At 44.3% G+C, this 24,275-nt stretch overlaps 1 protein-coding gene across 1 annotated transcript in view; it reads right to left on the bottom strand.

The window, feature by feature from the left end:
* The window catches only part of LOC135550241 (amyloid-beta A4 precursor protein-binding family B member 3-like), a 32,741-nt gene that overhangs the window by 2,251 nt on the left and 6,215 nt on the right, over positions 1 to 24,275 (bottom strand). The window contains exons 2-11 of the mRNA XM_064980860.1: positions 15,443 to 15,630; positions 15,241 to 15,314; positions 13,812 to 13,863; positions 13,086 to 13,232; positions 12,633 to 12,760; positions 2,485 to 2,599; positions 2,296 to 2,383; positions 2,081 to 2,164; positions 572 to 687; positions 117 to 296 (exon numbers count right to left, since the gene is read on the bottom strand). Coding sequence (XP_064836932.1) covers positions 117 to 296; positions 572 to 687; positions 2,081 to 2,164; positions 2,296 to 2,383; positions 2,485 to 2,599; positions 12,633 to 12,760; positions 13,086 to 13,232; positions 13,812 to 13,863; positions 15,241 to 15,314; positions 15,443 to 15,630 — 1,172 coding nt within the window. The remainder of the gene's footprint in view (positions 1 to 116; positions 297 to 571; positions 688 to 2,080; positions 2,165 to 2,295; positions 2,384 to 2,484; positions 2,600 to 12,632; positions 12,761 to 13,085; positions 13,233 to 13,811; positions 13,864 to 15,240; positions 15,315 to 15,442; positions 15,631 to 24,275) is intronic.

Raw genomic sequence — 24,275 nt, 5'->3', positions numbered from 1 at the left:
GCCATGATAGCATGTTTAAATTCAAGTATTTATCATGCTAGCTTTACCTCTGCGTCTACAAAAGCCATTTTGTACGTTAGTTCTCCAGCCCTGTGTTTCATCCCTTAGTCACTCACCATGCACGCAGCCTGCACAGCCTCAGAGATGATCCCTGCGTCCGGCTCACACCAGAAAACATGACACTCAAACCGCTGCGTCCCGCAGTCCACTATCACTGCAAAGGTGTGTGTGTCATGGCCCACACCCAGAAAGGTCAGGTAACGCACTTGACATTCCCAGAAGGGATCATCTCCATCCTGAAAGAGAAATCCCAGAGAAGGTAACAGAGAGAAAGGGAGAGAGAGAAAGAGAAAGAAAGTGAAAGAAGGAGCGAGAGAGAGAGGGAAATAAAGTGAAAGGAGAGAGAGAGAGAGAGAGAAAGGGAGAGAGAGGGACAAAGGGAGAGACAAAGGGAGAGAGAGTGTAAGAGAGAGAGAGCGAGAGAAAGAGAGCATCAGGGAGACAGAGAAATGTAATCATTTCATTGGTTGGTCCGACCACTGCATTTACAGGTTTCCTGAGCACTCCTCACCTCTCCTTTCCAGAGTGAAAGCACAGTGTCGGAGATGTGGATGACGATGGGCTCCCACTCGTCACTGTCTGAGGTGTTCATGATGCTCTCTATGGCCCGGTTTAGCACCTCCATACCTGCCAGAGGATCTCACATAAAGCCCCTTAATAAAGCTGCTTCAGTAACAGCCCAGTGACTTCTAAAAGTACTGTAAAAACCAAGGTTAGGGTTAGATCACCTGTTTTGAGAGGAAATGCTCCTAGCCTCAACTCTTCTTCATTGTACTACACAGTATAATCAAACGACATTCCGGTGATTGCGAACCTATGCGATCATCACCTCGGGTGTGTAGTCTCCAATGACGACTAATGGCTTGTCATCATTAATAAGAAAACCTCTTTGGTAGCTACAATCTGCCTTTATTGCCTTGCAGAAAGCCTTTAGTCAACTGAAATTGGTACTTAATGCAGGTAAAACCAAGCATATGTTGTTTTCCAAAACGCTTAAAAATGTATCTGATGATTTATGCATATATACATTGGATGGTGGATCGCCTTTTAAATATCTGGGCATCTTAATGTTTAAGAAGTTGAGACTTAAAATGGGCTTCCTTTATAGGAATAGGCCATGCCTTTCGTTAAATAGCACAAAGCCAATCATTCAGTTGACATTCATAGCGGTTCTAGACTATGGCGATATTGTCTATATGCATGCAGCTGCCACAGTATGGAAGCCATTGAACACAGTTTATGACAGGCAACAGGTTTAGTACACATTACTGCTTTCTGTATCAGAAAGTAGACTGGCCCTCTCAGAAGTCTCATAGATCGTTGCATCGCACTCTTTTTGTACATAAAGCCCTCTTGCACAAAGTTCCACAGTACCTTACTTCATTGTTAACCTACAGACAGTACGAGCTACCAGACCCGGTATCAGGGATGGCTAACTCTGGGGATCCCTTCTATCTCCACTGAGTTAGGTTAATCTGCCATTAGTTTTTTTTGCACCTTACTTGTGGAATAATCTCCGAAAGTGGAGCACAATATCTCCGACATAAAGCATCTGGGACTGGGCGTTTATGTCAGTTAGTCAGCTGATCCAGCTAACAACACCTTGATGGATGCTACCGTTTTGGAGCCTGTAATCAATAATCAATTTTCTGAAAGAGTGCCGTGTTACATACTGCGAGACGACGCCTCGCCTGGGGACAGCCAAATACACAGTGAACCTGAGAGTTACCTAGCCATGAGACGTGACTCGGCGTATTTGCTGAGGATAAAGAGACGATGTCCTCTGTCCCGTTATCCGGCCTCAATTTTAAACATGCCTGTGACTCCTTGCTGCGGTCTAATCCTCTATATCTGGTGATGAGATATTACAGATCCTCTTCCCCTGTTGACTCTCAAGGTTGTTACAGGAAAGGGAACATTGGCTCGTTTAAAAAAATCTAGTTCAATTAGATGACAAGTTTGATGGTATTTTGCCAGTTTAATAAATCAATATGGTGAGATTAGAATACAGTAAACCTACCCATCGCCCTGGAGACAGGCAGGTTTCCGATGTACTGCACCTCAAACTTCTGCACCCTTTTCCTCATTGCATCCAGGAAGTCCACTGCAGCAGAATACGAATATAATGTATCACATGACTTCTGCCACATTATGGAGTTTACCATCCATATAAACTACACATGGCTCCAGTCAGACAAATCCCTACAAATTCTGAACTCAGCCAGGCTACAGCACCTTGACGTGGCAGGTCCTCGGGGGAGATGTTCTCCATGGTGAGGGAGCGGGCCATAGATGGGCTTCTAGTCGTCTTCTCTGCCATGATCTGGATACACACACAGACACATCATGGAATGGAACCTAAACTCCTACAGTGGGCTGAAAGGGATCTTCAACCACTTCCTATGCTTGGAAATCTTTGGTTACCTTTGAACACATTTCATGCAAAGCCGTGGCGATGGTTTTTGCTGGGGCGTTGCAGCGAAACACATGGCACTTCAGCATACAGGTGTCTTTGTCACTGGCCACAAAGGCAAAGTCTCTGTAAACGGTGCGGAACACAAAAGCAGAGGTTAAACACAGAGAAACGGGCATCTATATGTCTGGTTTGTGTGGAAGTTAACCGACTTCACAATTCATCTGGTGATCTGGTACTGTATGTATGACAAGATAATAGCATTAGTATGAATGGGATGGAATTCAAAGCCATATTGAACACACGCGACACATCAAACTATCGTTTCTTCGGCACAACTACTGTGCCGCATGACCGCGTTGGTCCACTGAACTGAAACCAGTGGTACACCAGCCAGTATCACGTAACAGTTGGTTTGATAACATGCACAATCATCAAACGACTAAGCAACTGAGCACTGAAGACAGCACAGGCTCTCGCAACATTGACGCTATCAGTTCCATTCTGGCTCAACACATTGTGACCTCTGGCTGTGTCCCTCAGCAGCTGATAGGGGCAGGCCGCGTCAGATGTCAGGTCTATAAGTACCAGTGATGCATATGGAAAGACGTTGTTCTCGGGACTTTAAGGAACAGGGACATGGAATGCTGTCGCCCTGTCACCAATTTCTAATATCAGAAAAGGGACAAGAGACTCACCATCTCTTCTACACTATATTCACATATCAGAGCAAAGTCACTCAACTGGCATTGTAATGTAAACTCTCTCTGACAAGTAGTCAGTTCATAAAGAACTGTTCGGTGTGCATATGTGCAGTTGCTAACTGGGAAAAAGCTCTATGGTTGCAGTTTGATGGCTTTACGTGTGTAATTATCTCTATAACATTCTCAGTGACTTCGAGCAACAGTGCTGTTTTATAGTCCACAACTCTGGTGCACCAGGATATGCCGATGCCTGCAAAAAGAACTAAGAGACCTGCAGCTTTTGAATTATTGAGGGAAAAGAGGGAATAACAGATGGGCTTCCCTTTTGGCATCAAAGGTGGGCCCACAAACGGTAGGGTGGGATCCTTCCTCTCTATTAAATCTCAGGGAACCACTCAAACAGATTGGCAGTCGGTGCAGGCCACTATGTCCTCTGATCTTGTCCACACAGCATCTTGCCACCACGTCACCAAAAAAAAAAGAAGAGTGAATCTATTTCATGACAGACGTAGCCGGCGCTAGCCTTTTGGGGGCCTTAAGCAAGATTAGGTTGCGGGGCCTCCCCACCTAGCGGGCAAAACCTTTTAGAGGCCCCGCACTTGACAGCAGAGAGAACATTTGCCAAATTTCGTGCAATTCTACACAGTTTGCCATGGGGAGTAAAGAAAATGTTGCAGTTTTAAAGCAAGCTTTCATGCAATTATACTAATTCTACCATGGGGTGGAGAGCACAGAAGGTTGGTGGCACCTTAATTGGGGAGAACGGGCTTGTGGTAATGACTGGGGCCAAATTAGTGGTATTGGTATCAAACACATGGTTTCCAGGTGTTTGATGCCATTCCATTTGCTCCGTTCTGGCCATTATTATGATCCGTTCTTCCCTCACCAGCCTCCAGAGTGGAGAGACATTTTTTCCATTTAAAAGCAAAGTTCCTGCAATTCTACAAATGTTACTAAGACTTATATGTCATGTTAATAATAGCTGAGTGAGAGTAACTAAAACAATCAATAGGGGCCCCTGGAGGTCAGGGCCCCTGGGCACATGCCCTGCACGGCCGATCGGTAGTCGGCCATGATTACTACAAGTTTAGATAGCTGGCTAGACTAACATACCAATAAAAAAATGTGTTAGCTGATATGGCTAATTGAGTGACTGTCAGTGACTGACATAGGAGAAAAACTGCTGATGCACAAGCAAATTTCGAAATTACACTTTGTGAATTCTACTATTCTAACACTGAGCAGTAATTTGAGAGGGGGGGCCCTTAGTGACCGCTTATGTCGCTTATGCTCGGAGCCGACCCTGCATAATCCACGTCTTTGGTTTGGGTGTAATACAGTAAAAGCGAGGAGTACAGTGCCTTCAGAAAGTACTCACACCCCTTTACTCCCCCCCCCCCAAAAGATGGTGTTACAGCCTGAATTTAAAATGTATTAAATTATGATTTTGTGTCACTGGCCTACACACAATACCCTATAATGTCAAAGTCAAATATTTTTTGAAATATTTAGAAATATTCATTTGAAGTTAAAAACTGAAATGTCTCGAGTCAATAAGTAATTCAACCCCTTTGTTATTGCACGCCTAAATATGTTCAGGAGTAAAAATGTGCTGAACAAGTCACATAATATGTTGCATGGACTCACTCTATGTGCAAGAATAATGTATAGCTTCTTAAGGATCGGACCCTTTTTTAAATTTTCGCCTAAAATTACATACACAAATTTAACTGCCTGTAGCTCAGGACCGGAAGCAAGGATATGCATATTCTTGATACCATTTGAAAGGAAACACTTTGAAGTTTTTGGAAATGTGAAATTAATGTAGTAGAATATAACACATTAGTTCTGGTAAAAGATAATACAAAGAAAAAACATGTTTTAATCTTCTTTTTTTACCATCATCTTTGAAATGCAAGAGAAAGGCCATAATGTATTATTCATGCCCAGGTGCAACTTAGATTTTGTCCACTAGATGGCAGCAGTGTATGTGAAATGTTTGAAACTGATCCAATGAACCATTGCACATCTGTTCAAAATATATCAAGACTGCCCAAATGTGCCTAATTAGTTAATTAATACATTTTCAAGTTCATAATTTTGCACTCTTCAAACAATAGTATGGTATTCTTTCACTGTATTAGCTACTGTAAATTGGACACTGCAGTTAGATTAACAAGAATTTAAGCTTTCTGCTCAAATCAGATACTGTATGTCTATGCCCTGAAATATTTTGTTTGTTACTTACAACCTCCTGCTAATCGCATTAACAGCCTGCGTTAGCTCAACCGTCTTATGGAGGGGGGGGGGGGCTATCCCATTGAAGTTAACATAATATTTCCTACCTCATCTCTGTACCCCACACATACAATTATCTGTAAGATCCCTCAGTCAAGCAGTTAATTCAGTCCAGCAAAAACAGATTTAACCACAAAGATCAGAGAGTTTTTCCAATGACTCGCAAAGAAGGGCACCTATTGGTAGATCGGTAAAAGTAAAAAAAACAGACATTTAATATCCATTTGAGCATGGTGATGTTATTAATTACACTTTGGATGGTGAATCAATACAAACAGTTACAACAAGGATACAGGCGTCATTCTTAGATCCAAGATGGCATAGCAGTTCAGACGTCTTTTGTCCTCGTCTTGTCGTGTCCCGTATATATATATATTTACAACTTTTTTCATACATTTTTTTAAAATTTTCCATAAACCCATCTTCAAAACACTCTCCTGCAACCCGCCTCACCAATTTATATTTATAAAAAAGTATTATTTACCTTAAATCTGTAATCCTCCAAGAAGCTAGCCAGAAACTCCAAGAAGCGAGCCAGAAACTAGCCAGAAGCCAGCCAGGAGCTAGCCAGAAGCAAATCCAGAAGCTAATCAGAAGCTAGGTCAGAAGCTAGTTAGCTTCTTTACTGGCAAATCGTTAGTATTCAGCTAACCACGGTTTGTAGTCATCTGCTATCCTTTAGCTCGAAAATCTATCGCCAGTTTTGTACGGCGCAGCGTGGCTCAGAACGGAACATACCGGACCAATTTTTCTCTCCATGTCCCTGGATTTCTACCGCTAACTCTGGACATTCATACCTGGATCTCACAGCTAGCTAGCTGCTATCCGTGTGACTATCGGCTTTCGTCAATTCCGGAGCAAACATCAATTATTCTGGAGCTAGCCAGCTGAAGAGTTCCATCAATCATTCCTGGGCTGCAGTCACCTATCCGGACCCATTTTACTGCCTACGCGGAGCCCCACCGGGCCTTCACAACTGGACTGCCGACGTTATCTACCCGAAGGAGTTATCCGGCTGGCTCCTCCGTCGCGACGTTACCTGAACGCCCATCTGCGGCCTGCTAACCGTTAGCTGTCTTATCTGCTGCTATCTGAATAGACAATCGGACAATTTATTTATTTATTTTTATTATTATTTTTTCTTCTTCTTGGGCCTCTAACTATATCTATTGTTTTTATTTTTGTTGTTGTTGTGTGATTTGGATTAATCACCTCTACCACACGGAACCCCACTAATCTACTGACGGAATGCAAGAGGTGGCTAATAACAGACATCCATCCTATGCTAGCTTGCTACCGATGGCCTGGCTCGCTGTCTAAATCGCCGTGACCCCCAACCAACCTCTCCACTCACCGGACCCTTTTGATCACTCGACTAAGCATGCCTCTCCTTAATGTCAATATGCCTTGTCCATTGCTGTTCTGGTTAGTGTTTATTGGCTTATTTCACTGTAGAGCCTCTAGTCCTGCTCACTATACCTTATCCAACCTATTAGTTCCACCACCCACACATGAAATGACATCTCCTGGTTTCAATGATGTTTCTAGAGACAATATCTCTCTCTTCATCACTCAATATCTAGGTTTACCTCCACTGTATTCACATCCTACCATACCTTTGTCTGTACATTATACCTTGATGCTATTTTATCGCCCCCAGAAACCTCCTTTTACTCTCTGTTCCAGACGTTCTAGACGACCAATTCTTATTGCTTTTAGCCGCACCCTTATTCTACTCCTCCTCTGTTCCTCTGGCGATGTAGAGGTGAATCCAGGCCCTGCAGTGCCTAGCTCCACTCCTATTCCCCAGGCGCTCTCTTTTGACGACTTCTGTAACCGTAATAGCCTTGGTTTCATGCATGTTAACATTAGAAGCCTCCTCCCTAAGTTTGTTCTATTCACTGCTTTAGCACACTCTGCCAACCCGGATGTTCTAGCCGTGTCTGAATCCTGGCTTAGAAATTTTAATTTCAAACTACAACATTTTCAGACAAGATAGAACTGCCAAAGGGTGCGGTGTTGCAATCTACTGCAAAGATAGCCTGCAGAGTTCTGTCCTACTATCCAGGTCTGTACCCAAACAATTTGAACTTCTACTTTTAAAAATCCACCTCTCTAAAAACAAGTCTCTCACCGTTGCCGCCTGCTATAGACCACCCTCTGCTAGGAGACCTTAACTGGAACATGCTTAACACCCCAGCCATCCTACAATCTAAACTTGATGCCCTCAATCTCACACAAATTATCAATGAACCTACCAGGTAGCTCCCCAAAGCCTTAAACACGGGCACCTTCATAGATATCATCCTAACCAACTTTCCCTCTAAATACACCTCTGCTGTCTTCAACCAAGATCTCAGCGATCACTGCCTCATTGCCTGCATCTGTAATGGGTCAACGGTCAAACGACCTCCACTCATCACTGTAAAACGCTCCCTGAAACACTTCAGCGAGCAGGCCTTTCTAATCGACCTGGCCGGGGTATCCTGGAAGGATATTGATCTCATCCCGTCAGTAAAGGATGCCTGGATATTTTTTAAAAATGCCTTCCTAACCATCTTAAATAAACATGCCCCATTCAAGAAATTCAGAACCAGGAACAGATATAGCCCTTGGTTCTCCCCAGACCTGACTGCCCTTAACCAACACAAAAACATCCTATGGCGTTCTGCATTAGCATCGAACAGCCCCCGTGATATACAGCTGTTCAGGGAAGCTAGAAACCATTATACACAGGCAGTTAGAAAAGCCAAGGCTTGCTTTTTCAAGCAGAAATTTGCTTCTTGCAACACTAACTCAAAAAAGTTCTGGGACACTGTAAAGTCCATGGAGAATAAGAACACCTCCTCCCAGCTGCCCACTGCACTGAAGATAGGAAACACTGTCACCACTGATAAATCCACCATAATTGAGAATTTCAATAAGCATTTTTCTACGGCTGGCCATGCTTTCCACCTGGCTACTCCTACCCCGGTCAACAGCACTGCACCCCCCACAGCAACTCGCCCAAGCCTTCCCCATTTCTCCTTCTCCCAAATCCGTTCAGCTGATGCTCTGAAAGAGCTGCAAAATCTGGACCCCTACAAATCAGCCGGGCTAGACAATCTGGACCCTTTCTTTCTAAAATTATCTGCCGAAATTGTTGCCACCCCTATTACTAGCCTGTTCAACCTCTCTTTCGTGTCGTCTGAGATTCCCAAAGATTGGAAAGCAGCTGCGGTCATTCCCCTCTTCAAAGGGGGGTCACTCTTGACCCAAACTGCTACAGACCTATGTCTATCCTACCATGCCTTTCTAAGGTCTTCGAAAGCCAAGTCAACAAACAGATTACCGACCATTTCGAATCTCACCATACCTTCTCTGCTATGCAATCTGGTTTCAGAGCTGGTCATGGGTGCACCTCAGCCACGCTCAAGGTCCTAAACGATATCTTAACCGCCATCGATAAGAAACATTACTGTGCAGCCGTCTTCATTGATCTGGCCAAGGCTTTCGACTCTGTCAATCACCGCATCCTCATCGGCAGACTCGACAGCCTTGGTTTCTCAAATGATTGCCTCGCCTGGTTCAACAACTACTTCTCTGATAGAGTTCAGTGTGTCAAATCAGAGGGTCTGCTGTCCGGACCTCTGGCAGTCTCTATGGGGGTGCCACAGGGTTCAATTCTTGGACCGACTCTCTTCTCTGTATACATCAATGAGGTCGCTCTTGCTGCTGGTGAGTCTCTGATCCACCTCTACGCCGACGACACCATTCTGTATACTTCTGTCCCTTCTTTGGACACTGTGTTAACAACCCTCGAGACAAGCTTCAATGCCATACAACTCTACTTCCGTGGCCTCCAATTGCTCTTAAATACAAGTAACACTAAATGCATGCTCTTCAACCGATCGCTACCCGCACCTGCCAGCCTGTCAAACATCACTACTCTGGACGGCTCTGACTTAGAATACGTGGACAACTACAAATACTTAGGTGTCTGGTTAGACTGTAAACTCTCCTTCCAGACCCATATCAAACATCTCCAATCCAAAGTTAAATCTAGAATTGGCTTCCTATTTCGCAACAAAGCATCCTTCACTCATGCTGCCAAACATACAATTGTAAAACTGACCATCCTACCAATCCTCGACTTTGGCGATGTCATTTACAAAATAGCCTCCAATACCCTACTCAACAAATTGGATGCAGTCTATCACAGTGCAATCCGTTTTGTCACCAAAGCCCCATATACTACCCACCATTGCGACCTGTACACTCTCGTTGGCTGGCCCTCGCTTCATACTCATCGCCAAACCCACTGGCTCCATGTCATCTACAAGACCCTGCTAGGTAAAGTCCCCCCTTATCTCAGCTCGCTGGTCACCATAGCATCTCCCACCTGTAGCACACGCTCCAGCAGGTATATCTCTCTAGTCACCCCCAAAACCAATTCTTTCTTTGGCCGCCTCTCCTTCCAGTTCTCTGCTGCCAATGACTGGAACGAACTACAAAAATCTCTGAAACTGGAAACACTTATCTCCCTCACTAGCTTTAAGCACCAACTGTCAGAGCAGCTCACAGATTACGGCACCTGTACATAGCCCATCTATATTTTAGCCCAAACAACTACCTCTTTCCCTACTGTATTTAATTCATTTATTTATTTTGCTCCTTTGCACCCCATTATTTTTATTTCTACTTTGCACATTCTTCCATTGCAAATCTACCATTCCAGTGTTTTACTTGCTATATTGTATTTACTTTGCCACCATAGCCTTTCTTTGCCTTTACCTCCCTTATCTCACCTCATTTGCTCACATCGTATATAGACTTGTTTAAAGGCATTAAAGTAAAACTACAAAAAACTACAAAAAACTAGTCAAAGAAATTAACTTAACGTCCTGAATACAAAGTGCTATGTTTGGGCCAAATCCAACAAAACACATTACTGAGTACCACTCTTCATATTTTTAAGCATGGTGGTTGCTGCATCATGTTATGGGTATGCTTGTCATCGGCAAGGACTAGGGAGAGCTAAGCACAGGCAAAATCCTAGAGGAAAACCTGGTTCAATCTGCTTTCCAACAGACACTGGGAGACAAATTCACCTTTCAGCTGGACAATAGCCCAAAACACAAGGCTTACCAAGACGACATTGAATGTTCCGGAGTGGTATAGTTACATTTTTTTTACTTAAATCGTCTTGAAAATCTATGGCAAGAATTTAAAATAGCTCTTCAACAATGAACTTGACAGTGTTTTTAAAAGAGTAATGTGCAAATATTGTACAATCCCGGTGTGCAAAGCTCTTGGAGACTTACTCAGAAAGACTCACACCAAAGGTGATTCTAATATGTGTGTTAGAAGGGATGTGAATACTTATGTAAATTAGATATTTCTGTATTTAATTTTCAGTAAATTTGTAAAAACATGTTTTCACTTTGTCATTATGGGATATTGCGTGTAGATGGGTGAGAACAAATATATATTTAATCCATTTTGAATTCAGGCTGTACTACAACAACATGTGGAATAAGGCAAGGGGAATACTTTCTGAAGGCACTGTATATGGGGAGTATTTGTCACGGTGAAAGGTGCGACTTTACAGTTTAACTCAGACTGGCAGTGTAGAAAGGAGTGCAACTTGGCTCAGGGGAGCTGATCAATTGGACACGACCCAGCAATCTCTCCTGGTCCATTCGTCAAAAAAAAGAGCCCATTCAACTGTAGTAGAAAACCTGTGAGATGAACATTGAGATACACACTGTAAGAAACACATTGATGCGTCCTCCACTTGGCTCTCAAAGGAATGCAATCACTATGGCTTCTAATTGATTCAAATGCAGTTTGAGCTGAATTTACCTCAGGTATACTTGTATACCATTATGAATCTAACTTTATCGATCAATCATCAGCAGTAATAATTTGGCAAGACAACCGCCTGGGATAGTACTGAGTGGGCATTTTGTTGTGAGACAAGGACAGAACAGCACATTGCATAAGAAACAAGGGTCACTACAAGTCGAGAAGGAAATAGACATGGGTTCCTTTGAACATGCATGAGAAACAGGGCAGGCATTCACACACAGTACATTACATGTCGACAGAAGCACGTTACATTATCGATGAGACACTAGAGCATGACTACAGAAACTACACAGAAGCTTCCTGAGGCGCCAAGCGTTCACTTGCGACCATGATGCAAGCTGTTAAAGTCACAAATGGCACGTCAACAGAAAATGAGTTGACCAAGAAGAGAGTGATTACCTGTCTCTGTTTTCATGAGTGGCAGTTAAAAAAAAGAAAGAAAGTTCATTATTACAACTACTTCAAATATGAGACAAAACTCTTGCATTGGTTTACAACTATGATCATAACACAATATAGCGTAGTGTGTGTAAAAATGTTGCACCTATATATTGACTTATTTTCATTCGTTTCAGTCTTGGATTTTTCAAATCCTTAGCATTTTCTATCATTGTCACGTTTCTTCCTCGGGGCTATTCCATTCTACTTAGATGTTGTTCCACTGACACTGCCATCAGATCAATGCCTGAATGTTCTCCACCAAGAGCATAGACGGAAATATAGCTGCCCTCAAATCCACTCAACATGAGCTCCCAGTGTATTACAATTGGCCATAAACATCTGTGACCCAGAAGAACTAACCTTACCCAAGGCTGTATAGCCCATAGAAAAACAATATCATATAAATCATTTACTTTCTTCACTCAATGGAATATTTCCATGTCATCAAGTATACACAATAACAACAACTTTGAACAGTCTTTCCTGACCGAACAACCCAAGAGCATTGTGCTTAGTTGGTCAATTCACCATATTATACCGTGTTTCAAAATGTAACTACAGATATATTCATCTCTTGTAGACAGGATGGAGCGTGTAGGATAATGAGCAGCACTGGTTCCGTTGCTTGGGTTTTCGTCACTGATTATTTGTACATATCAGGACGGGGGAACTTCGCGCGTGTGGTGAAATTAGCTATGGCTGAGAGTTTACTTTTGCGAGGGGGGAGACTTCGTAAACCGGAACTCCCAATTTCGAACACCTATGGACCCAGAAATAAATCACAAAGCTGACCAAATGATGTGATATTTTGATTCTGGGAGAGAGGATTGGGGGTATTTGCCCATACGATCCCCAGGTTGGCCCACCTGCCGTTGTTGCATCCCACGCCCCACACACGGATGTTGATGATAGGTTGGCAGTGGATAAGGCTGCGGTCCACTGGGTCCATCAGGCTAAGGGTGTCCTTCTTCAGCACCATCATCATGTCCTGGCCCTGGGAGAGACAGAGGTGACAGGGTGGGACTGCTTCAGTGGGACTGCTTTATGGTGGCAGTAAGGGTAATCTGGCCTGCAAGCAAATTGCAAGCTCACATGTACTGGACCAAACCCAAGGTCGAATGAGGTACTGGGGGTTGTCAAAGCTACTAATGGTTTCATTTAAAGGAGTAACGCACAATAAACAATTGCACAATGAGCCATGTACTGCTTGCCAAAATAGACCAAACTAAAACAAAACCTAATAAACAAGTAATGTTACTGTATTTTACTTCACCACCCCCATTACTCCCTCAACCCCCCCCCCCCCCGCCTCCTCTTACCTCTCCCCAGGCGCCTAGTGCATCGCGGCCCTCAGCCTTGCTGCTGGACAGCTGCTGGATGCAGTTATTGACAGCCAGACTGCTCTTCCCCGGGGTCAGCTCCTCCTCTGGGATCTCCACCCAGCCCAGTGAGCGCACCGCAAAACACTGACCAAGACAACCACACCACACCACGCCAACAGGGCCCAGGAGGCAGCGGAGAGGAGTGGATGGTAGGGATGAGGAGGAGGCAGAAAGAAAAGGGAATGAACAGAGAGTGTAAGAGAGAGATATGCATATGGATGCGCAGTGTTTTTCCGATCATGTGCAGCCTAAAAGGTTATAAGTGTCTTCGGCATCTACAGTATATCAACATGATGCATCCACGAAATGCATTTAGCGACTTTCAATCACTACTGCTCCTCACTGTGACTTCAAAGATAACTCTCACATCCTTTTAGTGGACATGGTCTATGAACTCCTCTAAGAGCTGCCTAGCCTGGGCCAGAAAAACAACTATCGACCAGGGCTTGCATAAAAAAAAAAAAGGTGTCCTCTTTTAACCCTCAGCGAATAAATGACGGCAAATACTGTTTAGAGTTCTGATTCAGCTAGAATGCATGAAAAAAAGAAAAACGTTTTACAATAAGCTGACGTAATTGGACAAATCTGGTTTTATGGATGTTATTGGTCAGAACATGCTGTGCTGCAGAAGGAGAGGGATTTGGACACCGTAGCCCACTCTACCTTGGAGTCAGGATCCATGTTGGTGCAGAAATAATCGTCCTGCCAGGAGATTCTGTGGGAGATTAGCAGAACAGTTAAATTACATGAAGGATTACCACCACGACAGCACAAATGACACGGTAGCCCTTTCTGCATCCCTCACTGCTTCCCCGGATGATGCTGTGTGGAATATTGTGTTGTATGTCACCATCTCGTCCTTTGTTGATCTGTTTTGTGTTTGACTTTGAAAGTAAAGCCCTTGCCTGCCACTGATGGAAACAGCTGTTGAGTGAGCAGTGGATGACAAAAACAAACAGAGAGCTGGTTTGATCGCCTTCATGCGGACTGACTCAGAGGTGGAGTTCTCATTAGCCCTCTGATACAGCTGACTGGAGACAATCCCAAGAGGCTGCTATTCCTGCAACCAGGAGCCCACTGAGTCAAGACTCTCCCTCCCTTTCCATTGCACTCTTTGGTGAAGCAGAGTAGGATGCGATTATGTCCATTATAAGACCTATGGATTTCTTGATGCTGTGCTCAGTGAGCTGAGTTTCACTATTCTCCGCAATCTCTGCCCATACAGAATGTTAAGCTCCCAGGTGTCAAATGCACCCTGATTCCACACATGACCACTGCAGCAGAGACTGTGCTTATCGGTGGATTCAACAACCTCTACATGTTACAGGACACAGTGCCAGAATAACTTGTGATAATGGAATTGTTGTGTACTTTTGCCCGTAATGGTAAAAGCAAGGCAGCCATATGTAATGTTAAAGAACTTATGAACAACCACCCAGGTGATTTGACCAAACAGGTTGTACTTTGCTTTATGCTAAAGAAACCTTAGAATACTGGTTTGTGTGACAGATGGTTTAGACTTATCTTCAGGCACTATATTGAACAGATCCCCCCCCCCCTGCAATTGCCTGTATGTATTCAGATTATGGCACAAAGGCTGGACTGTAACGATATGCCGTAGTGGTTGTCCCATCTGCACATGACGCTTCAAAGAACTTATCCATTCCCGATAAGGCAGGGGACAGATCTGGCCTCTGCTCAGAACACAGACAATTGAATAGTGGGTGTTGTTCCAGGAGGCATAGGGATATGTGGTCTGCCACATTCCCGGGCCAGTGAAGCCATCATGAGCCCTTTTGCCATCAAAACAGATTCAAAGAGAGAGAATACATCCCATGCACTAACCCTCTCATTTGATTTACACAATCAACGTATTTTATTTCAAAGAGCTCCGCAAGCATCCGGATCTGCAGGTGATACAAATGTACCTCATCGACCCATTAACCTTGTAGAATAACTTTGGCACGGAGCTTAATTGTGTCGTACTCAATACTCTACCATGGATGGCCTGAACGAGTTTGTAACAAGGCTACAGTGCTTGTGAAGGTGAATGAGTGTTGGTGTGGGTCTGCAGAGGATTCTGAAGGAGTACCTGTCATTTACGGAGGCCACTGGGCTCTCTGTCAGCCTTGCCCTTGAGCCACGTCTGCCACCAGCATCCAGGCTCTGGAAAATAGGACATGGGACATTATTAGAGGTGTGATCCTTTCCTCTCTGACGAAATCACATCCAAGTATAAAGCAGCCAAAGTCAAACAGCAGGACTGAACTGTGTTTTGAAATTGAAACCCTAACCTTGAGGTCCGTGGCAGTGACGCCATTGACGGCGCTCTGGTCCTCCTCATTGCTGTAGGATGGGTGCTGCCATTGTGTGGTGCCTGTAGGCACGTGCCAGTAGTAGGTGCCAGTGCTGTCCCGGATGGTGCGCCACCCTGACGGCAGGTCAGTGTCCAGATCAAGACTCGGGTCATTCCAGATGTTGTCTGAAGAACACAGAACACAGCAGGGATCCCAACGATGGGAGGCGAAAGCAAGTAAGCTTAATGAATAAGTGCCCATGACCAATATTACAGTGCATTTGGTGTCACGTGAATGAAGTGATGAGGACGATAATTAACAGTAGTTTCAGATCTATATATTTCATTATGTTCATAATTGTAGCTGGACGTAGCACAAACACAGCTCTGGGGTCCATCGTACCCAGGGGGCTGCATCCCATCGGCATCGTTAGCCTCACCCAGTCTGAAGCCCATGACAGCCACACGGCTGACCTTACTCTCCACAGCCTGGCAACATGCTAATTCTGCCAAATGCCAGATCGGAATTCGGAGCAGTCCCTCTGCATCACAGCTGGCTAGCAATAGCTACAGTGTCTGAGGCTCGACTCCTTTGTTTTCTCCTAACATTGAATATGTGATGGAACCGCTTCGAGTTCGGAAAGGGCAAATGATTATGTAACGCACTCACGAAATGACAAATTCTGCACATTAACTCAATGTGCTCAGCTCGAAGGGAGAGCAAGCCGAATAGAGAGGTGGTAAAAAAAAATGTAAGGAGAGAGAGAGAACGCAAGAAGTGGGTCAGTAGTGACATGAGGGCTGTGTCCCAAATGGTACCCTATTCCCTATGTAGTGCACTACTTTTGACCAGGCCACATAGGGAATAGGGTGCAATTTGGGACACCGCCGAGGTCACCTGGGCACGGGTGTCTCTCTCACAGCAGAGTGCCACAGTGGCTGTGTTACCCTCAACCTGGGGGCACAGAATGAAAATAGAGAGGCTAAATCAAGCATGCAAAAAGCACTGATGCCTATTTTTCTTTATTTCATTCTGGTCTGTCGTTTGTGTGTGTGCGTGACCCAAATGAATTTGACGTGATTTCATGCCTTGTACATCTCATCCCCATTCGTCTGGCTTTTTAACCCTGGTCACCCCTGTGTCTGGCAATGAAAAACAGCACCACGCATCCCTGGGATAAATGGCATGGGAAGATTATACCCAGGAACAGATCAGCTGAACCCTGCTACAGGGAGAGACAAATCAATAAGAGACAGCAGTGTATAAGAGACCGCAGTGTTAGAGAGAGATGGAGGCAGAACTCTTCAGTCTTCGTGGATGCTTCTATAGGCAGGCAGGCGGGCGGGCAGGCCTCCTGGGCTTGGATGACACTACTATTCAATACATTTCACAGTCTGATTGACGGGTCAGTGCACCATCTCCGGGGCGTGATGAAGCTGTGTGAAGAATTAGAACTCATCCCAACCCTGAGGACGAGGCCTCCAGAGGAGACAATTTGGCACAGAGCTCTCCTACTGTAGCCTCCCTTCTCCCATTATTGACCAGTGAGTAAGACAGGGGAGGGATTGTAAGAACTAGCATCCGTGGGACATCGTAATGTATGACAGTTTGAAAGAAATTGATATTTTCTGCTTTAAAAATGGAATGGCAAAGTGTACTTGTCACAAACAACTACTGTATATCACAATGGCTGATGCTGTCACTGCTCATACCAGACTGGAGTAGAGCCTTTCTCCCAATTATGCTCCTTGAGATCAGAACAAAGGCTCTGAGTCTACAGTGCCTTGCGAAAGTATTCAGCCCCCTTGAACTTTGCGACCTTTTGCCACATTTCAGGCTTCAAATATAAAGATATAAAACTGTATTTTTTTGTGAAGAATCAACAACAAGTGGGACACAATCATGAAGTGGAACGACATTTATTGGATATTTCAAACTTTTTTAACAAAGCAAAAACTGAAAAATTGGGCGTGCAAAATTATTCAGCCCCTTTACTTTCAGTGCAGCAAACTCTCTCCAGAAGTTCAGTGAGGATTTCTGAATCATCCAATGTTGACAAATGACTAATGATGATAAATACAATCCACCTGTGGAATCATCTCCGCACCTGGGTGTGATAGTCTCAGAGGTCCGTTAAAAGCGCAGAGAGCATCGTGAAGAACAAGGAACACACCAGGCAGGTTCGAGATACTGTTGTGAAGAAGTTTAAAGCTGGATTTGGATACAAAAAGATTTCCCAAGCTTTAAACATCCCAAGGAGCACTGTGCAAGCTAATATTGAAATGGAAGGAGTATCAGACCACTGCAAATCTACCAAGACCTGGCCGTCCCTCTAAACTTTCAGCTCATACAAGGAGAAGACTGATCAGAGATGCAGCCAAGAGGCCCATGATCACTCCGGATGAACTGCAGAGATCTACAGCTGAGGTGGGAGACTCTGTCCATAGGACAACAATCAGTCGGCACAAATCTGGCCTTTATGTAAGAGTGGCAAGAAGAAAGCCATTTCAAAGATATCCATAAAAAGTGTCAAAGTTTGCCATACACACCAAACATGTGGAAGAAGGTGCTCTGGTCAAAACCAAAATTGCCAAAATGCAAAACGTTAGCAACACAGCTCATCACTTGAATCATGGTGGTGGCAGCATCATGGTTTGGGCCTGCGCAGGGACAGGGAAGATGGTTAAAATTGATGGGAAGATGGATGGAGCCAAATACAGGACCATTCTGGAAGAAAAGCTGATGGAGTCTGCAAAAGACCTGAGACTGGGATGGAGATTTGTCTTCCAACAAGACAATGATCCAAACATAAAGCAAAATCTACAATGGAATGGTTCAAAAATAAACATATCCAGGTGTTAGAATGGCCAAGTCAAAGTCCAGACCTGAATCCAATCGAGAATCTGTGGAAAGAACTGAAAACTGCTGTTCACAGATGCTCTCCATCCAACCTCACTGAACTGACCCCAAAGTATTAACTTGAAATATCCAATTCTTCTACAGTTTTATATCTTTATGTTTGAAGCATGTGGCAAAGGTGAGTCCTAATCCATGTTGCAAAGGTGGTTCACAGATGAGAGCTGTTTTGCAAGGAGGAATGGGAAAAAATTTCATCTCCTAATGCTGGGTTCTTACCGTTACCCTGGGTTCTTCTATGCTGGGTTTTTACTCCTACGGTGGGTTTGTAGTTTAAGTCAAGCTATTTGGTATTATATAACCTGACACCAGGGCTGATGATGGGTAATCCTCATATCACAAGCCCTCAATATGAAAGCCAAAACATAGCGAATCATCGTTTTCCATGGAACTGACCCCATTCACCAAGATAGTGGCACGAATCCTCTCCGAGGTAGCAACATCGTACTGCTCAGACTGCCAACTGTGCAGAGTGAATGTCCTGTCCTTTTGGGATCTATGGAAGCCGATGAGAGTTCCAATAGCTCCAATCATGAACCGATCAAACATTCTTCTGTTCCCACATCGGCTGCAGCAAAGCCTTCTGCTGACAGGCCATAAGCAATGACCGCCCAAATGACTTTTTTTGTGTGTTTTTGGCTGACTAGTTCTTGTGCTGTCAGCATCGTGTGACGAAGCACACTTGGGGACAGCCACTAAAAGAAAAAAAGCTTTGTGAAATGGGAAAATCTATCATGAACAGTCTCCACTGTAAAAATGATTTCCAATAACAGATTAAATGTGCCGTGCAATTCCTGTGGTAAGCGAATAGTATTGATGTAACTATTTTGATGTTGACACAGTGCACAAAATAGCCCCTGTTTACAGTTTGCATGGATCTGTAATTGGGCATTTCCATGTAAAAGGACCCCATGAGCACTAACATGTGAAGTTCAAATCTCGTGTCAAATGAAAGCTACAAGTCTATATCTTTGAGAAATTAAGGCATATATACATTTTTCAAAAATGTTCCATCCTAAATATTAAGACTAAGGTAAGGCCTTGATTTCTGGTCAAACAGATGGAAAAAGGGGTCTTGGAAAACATCTGCCAGAGAAATCTGTTAAAAGATTGTGTTTATACTTTTATATTTCATTTTCGATAAATTATTTGCTTTCTGTAAGTTTAAGAAAGATTGTCTAGGGTCTTGTCATTCTGTTACAAAAATAACACATCTCATTTCCCTCCTTCATGAGGAGGGAGGACAAGGGTAGTTCAGAAGTAACAAGGTAGACCTAGTACTGTTATTCAGCTCATAACTGAATTCTTTCTCTTTCTGGTGGGCAAAGCAATAGTGAGGTCTCTCTCTCCCTCTCTCTCTCCATTTACTGTAACCAGCATCCACTGAGCACCGACAAAACACTGGGTGTTCATGGACATTGAAAAGCAGTTATTTGATATTTCACAGATGTTTTTTTTTGGTACGGTCTGGAAAGGCTTTCATTTCAATGTCCAGGGTTTGTTTTGATTTTTGGTCTGGTTCAATTGGTCCCAAACAGACGTCCATGACTGGTTCCGATTTGGTCCAGTCAGGTCCAAATCATAGACGTCCACGTTTGACAAGTTTGGAGAGCACAGAAGTGTAAAACACAATATAGTAAAGTTTTAAAAAGTTGAGTAAAGTACAGTCCTGTACAATAGAATAGAGTTCAGTAGAGTACACAGAGCACACTAGAGTTGAGTACACTATAAAGAACTGTACTCTTCTGTACTATATTCTACTTTTCTGTAGTGAACAGAACTATACTCCACTGTAGTTTGCTGTTCTATTACGATCATTCTGATACCGGGTGTAAATCCACTTCACTTACTGTAATTCAATAAACAAAACAGATTTTTTAAAAGTCAAGTTATCATGTGTCACGAACCGGCACAAAGTCCGTAACAGTAAGAGAGACAACGTGGAGATTAGGAATAACAAAAATATATGTATTAACTGAGGTAATGTAAATACAATTAACAATGGTGTGTGTAGTCAGTAATCAGTAGTGTAAGTGAGTGTTTGCGTGCATAAATGTAATAATGAGGGAGGTTGAAAGGTGCCAAAGCAAACAAACAAAACGGCCACAAAAAATGCCACAACCAAACTCTAACAGTGTGTCTGTATGGATAGAGTCTCAACGAATGGGGAAGAGGTGTATTTATCCCGGGACACACCCGAGCCCAGGTGAGTCCCATTTCGCTGATAACCCTCCAGGTTCCGCCCACCGACAAGGACCCCGGAACACCATACCAGTCACACAAACAAAATACTGCCCTGGATCCTAATAGAATACCCAGCCTGCGTCCCAAATCCATAAGGGGGGGTACGTGTTCACACTTCCTCTTGCCCAGGCCAACCTCATCCTCTCCAGACCTCAGCAACCTTTGCGCACAGGAAGCAACCTTTAAGAGGAAAGAAGGAAACGAGACCAGAAGGGAACAGACAGGAGCGATAGAACAGGACAACACCAAACATAAAATAACAGGGGTCAGTCACGTGGACATTCAGGAACAGGGCGCACGAGACAGCTCGCCAGCAACGACATTAGCAGTCCCGCTGATGTGCCGCACATTGATATGGAATAAACACCATCTCATTATCCTCTGGTTAGGACACATCATGGAACTCAAGAAGGTGAGAGGATTATGGTCGGTGTAGACCATAATAGGTACTACTCCTGACCCGACATACACCTCAAAGTGTTGTAGCGCCCATATGAGTGCTGGCGCTTCTTTTTCCACGACCGAGTAGTTCAACTGATAAAGGTTCAACTTTTTGGCCTCTCAACACCCAGACAGATCTGCTTGTAGCAGGACTGCACCTGCCCCCATGTGACTCGCATCCACCTGCAAGGTAAATGACAAATCCATGCGAGGAGTAGCCAGCACCGGAGTTGAGGTAAGCAACCTCTTCGCATCTTCAAAAGCCTGTTGACAACGAGAAGACCAGACGTAAACGGCCTTAGCTTTCAGCAAATTCGTCAAGGGGGCGACCACAGTAGAGAAGTTCCTAAAAAAAACTATGGTAATAACCAATCATTCCCAAGAAACGCATCAGTTCCTTTTTAGTAGTTGGTGGTGGAAAAGCATCAATAGCTACCACCGTAGCCCCAAACAGGACGCACTTCAGCCTGCCCAACCACCTTTCCAAGATATGTAACGGTCGCCTGAGCAAACTCACATTTAGCCAGATTGATCGTAAGGTGACCCGCAGCTAGGCGATCGAACAAGGCTTGAATACGGGACAGATGTTACTCCCAAGTATCTGCATATATCACTACATCATCCAGATAAACAGCGCACCCGGCCAGACCGGAGACAACCCTGTTCATAAGTCCCTGAAAATTGTCAGGTGCATTACGCAGACCGAAACTCATAACCGAATACAAGTACAGACCAGAGGGTGTAATAAAGGCAGAGATTTCACGTGCTCTTCTCGTCAGTGACACCTGCCAATAGTCCTTTAACAGGTCAAATTTGCTCACAAACTTAGCTGCTCCGACTTGATCAACGCAGTCCTCCATCCGAAGAAGAGGAAATGAATCTGGCTTAGTGACACCATTTATTTACCTTACGGTAGTCTGTACAAAATCTGTTTGTCCCATCCGGTTTACTGACCAAGATACAGGGAGGAGTCCAACTGGAGAAAGAAGGCTCTGCTATCTGACTCTCCAGCATGTACCTGACCTCAGTATCCAGACAACGTAGTTTCTCTGAAGAAACTCTATAGAACCGCTGACGAATGGGGTCAGCATCCCCAACGTCAATATCGTGTTCTATTAAGTTTGTAGGTGTATCAGAAAACAAACCTGGAAATCTCTGAATCAGACCGACCATCTCTTCCCGCCCATCAACAGGTAGATGAGCGAGAAGGCCGTCTAAAATATCCAGTGTCTCTGAATTTTTCAATCTACCCTGCAGTAAGCAATCGTCAGGACCAGGAACTTCCTCCCCATGCACGGACCTAGCATGACAAGAACCCAGCGAAATAACGGTATTGGCCAAAAGAACAGGTGTATCGTCCTCTGTAGACTCCCACCGTTCAGCCTCAGAGGAACGTGCATAATATGCTTTTAACAGATTTACATGGCACAGTTGTAAGTCGCTCTGGATAAGAGCGTCTGCTAAATGACTTAAATGTAATGTAAATGGTGTGCTATTCACCGTTCTGGAATGGCAAGTAACCGTATATGTACCTTGAAACTTGGCTTGAAAAGGAGAACCAACAATTGGCAGCAGAGCAATAACCTGGTCACCTGGACAAAAGTGACGAGGCTCAGTTCGCCCATCAAATATGCCCTTCATCCTCTCCTGTGAAGATGATAGCTTCTCTTTAGCCATTTCACCAGCGGCGTACAGGCGTCGCCGGAAATCACACACATAAGATAACAGGGACTGAGGGGGCTTGGGAGACTTCCAGTCATCCTGGAGAACAGATAGAAGTCCACGCACCCTGTCCAAACACAAGGTAATTTGGACTGAAACCCGTGCTCTCTGGTGAAACCGCCCTAGCGGCTAACAGTAACCAAGGCCACCCCTCCTACCAATCCTTATCCATCTCAGTACAATAAGCTCTCAACAAAGACTTAAGTGTTCGATGGAAATGTTCCAGCGCTCCTTGACTCTGTGCGTGATAGGCGCAAGACAAATTGTTTTTAATATGGAGCTGTTGGAAAACCTGACCAAACAGATTAGAGGTGAAATTAGATCCTTGATCACTGTGAATGACTTTAGGGATTCCAAACAGTGAGATAAGTCTGTGCTAAAAGCTTTGACTCAGTTTAGTGGTGATAGACCGGAAAGGATAGGCAGCAGGAAACCTAGTGGTCTGATACATCACAGTCAACAGGTAACTACTACCATTCTTAGAGCGAGGCAGAGGACAAACACAGTCAATAATCAGATACTCAAAAGATTGGCTGAGTACAGGAATAGGAAACAGTAGTACCGGCTTAGTAGCTAGATTAGGTTTACCAGTTAATTGGCAGGTGTGTTGATGAACTCAGAAACATCCCTCTTTAACCTAGGCCAAAATAAATGTCTTAATATGCAATTGTAGGTTTTCCACACCCCCATATGTCCAGCAACGTCATCGTGGGAAGTTGTCAACACCAACTCACGAAGCTTAACTGGTACAACAACCTGACTAATAGCCTCCCCCACAAAACAACTACCATGAGACACCCACTTCCTCATCAGGACATCCTCTCGGAGAAAATAGCCATGGGCGACATTTACCAACTGTTCCACAGGCACGCAACTCTTCCAATGTGTGGGATCAGTCCGTTGCTCCTTGATTAGACCAGAGAGGGGTACAGATAACGGGATAACAGGGAAAGCAGTGACAGATTTCTTTGTGCCATTCTCATTAGCCGGCGCAGTGACCAGGTCGCAACGGCTCATAGAACGCGTCGCCGCACACGCAGAAAACACCTCTGGGAAACTATGCGCACTCATCAGGAATCCCTACAAATTACGGCTTACAGCTGGAACCACTGGAGATGGAAACACGACAGGCCATACACGCTCACCAGCCAAGTTATTCCCAAGGATAACGTCGACCCCCTCAATAGGCAACGAAGGACGCACCCCCAAAACAACCTCACCTTTCGCCAGTCCACAATCCAACATCAGTTTATGGAATGGAACTGACAAGAGTGTTCAAACCTATTCCCCTAATTAGAACACTATTCCCCGAATCAGTCTCGGCAGAGAAGGGTAACACAGACTCCAACACAAACGACTCAGAGGCACCTGTGTCTCAGGATCTTCACTGGCACTGGGTCGTTACTTCCTAACATTGACACAAAACCCACCGTAATGAAAGGTAAATAGTCTGGATCAATATGGACTTTCACATGCCCCTGGGCATGAGACAGTGTGTCAGGAGTGA

Source organism: Oncorhynchus masou, chromosome 12 (assembly GCF_036934945.1).
Source record: "Oncorhynchus masou masou isolate Uvic2021 chromosome 12, UVic_Omas_1.1, whole genome shotgun sequence".
Taxonomy (NCBI): domain Eukaryota; kingdom Metazoa; phylum Chordata; class Actinopteri; order Salmoniformes; family Salmonidae; genus Oncorhynchus; species Oncorhynchus masou.
Note: the sequence above shows the minus strand (reverse complement) of the source record. Positions and strands in the feature narration are given on the sequence as shown.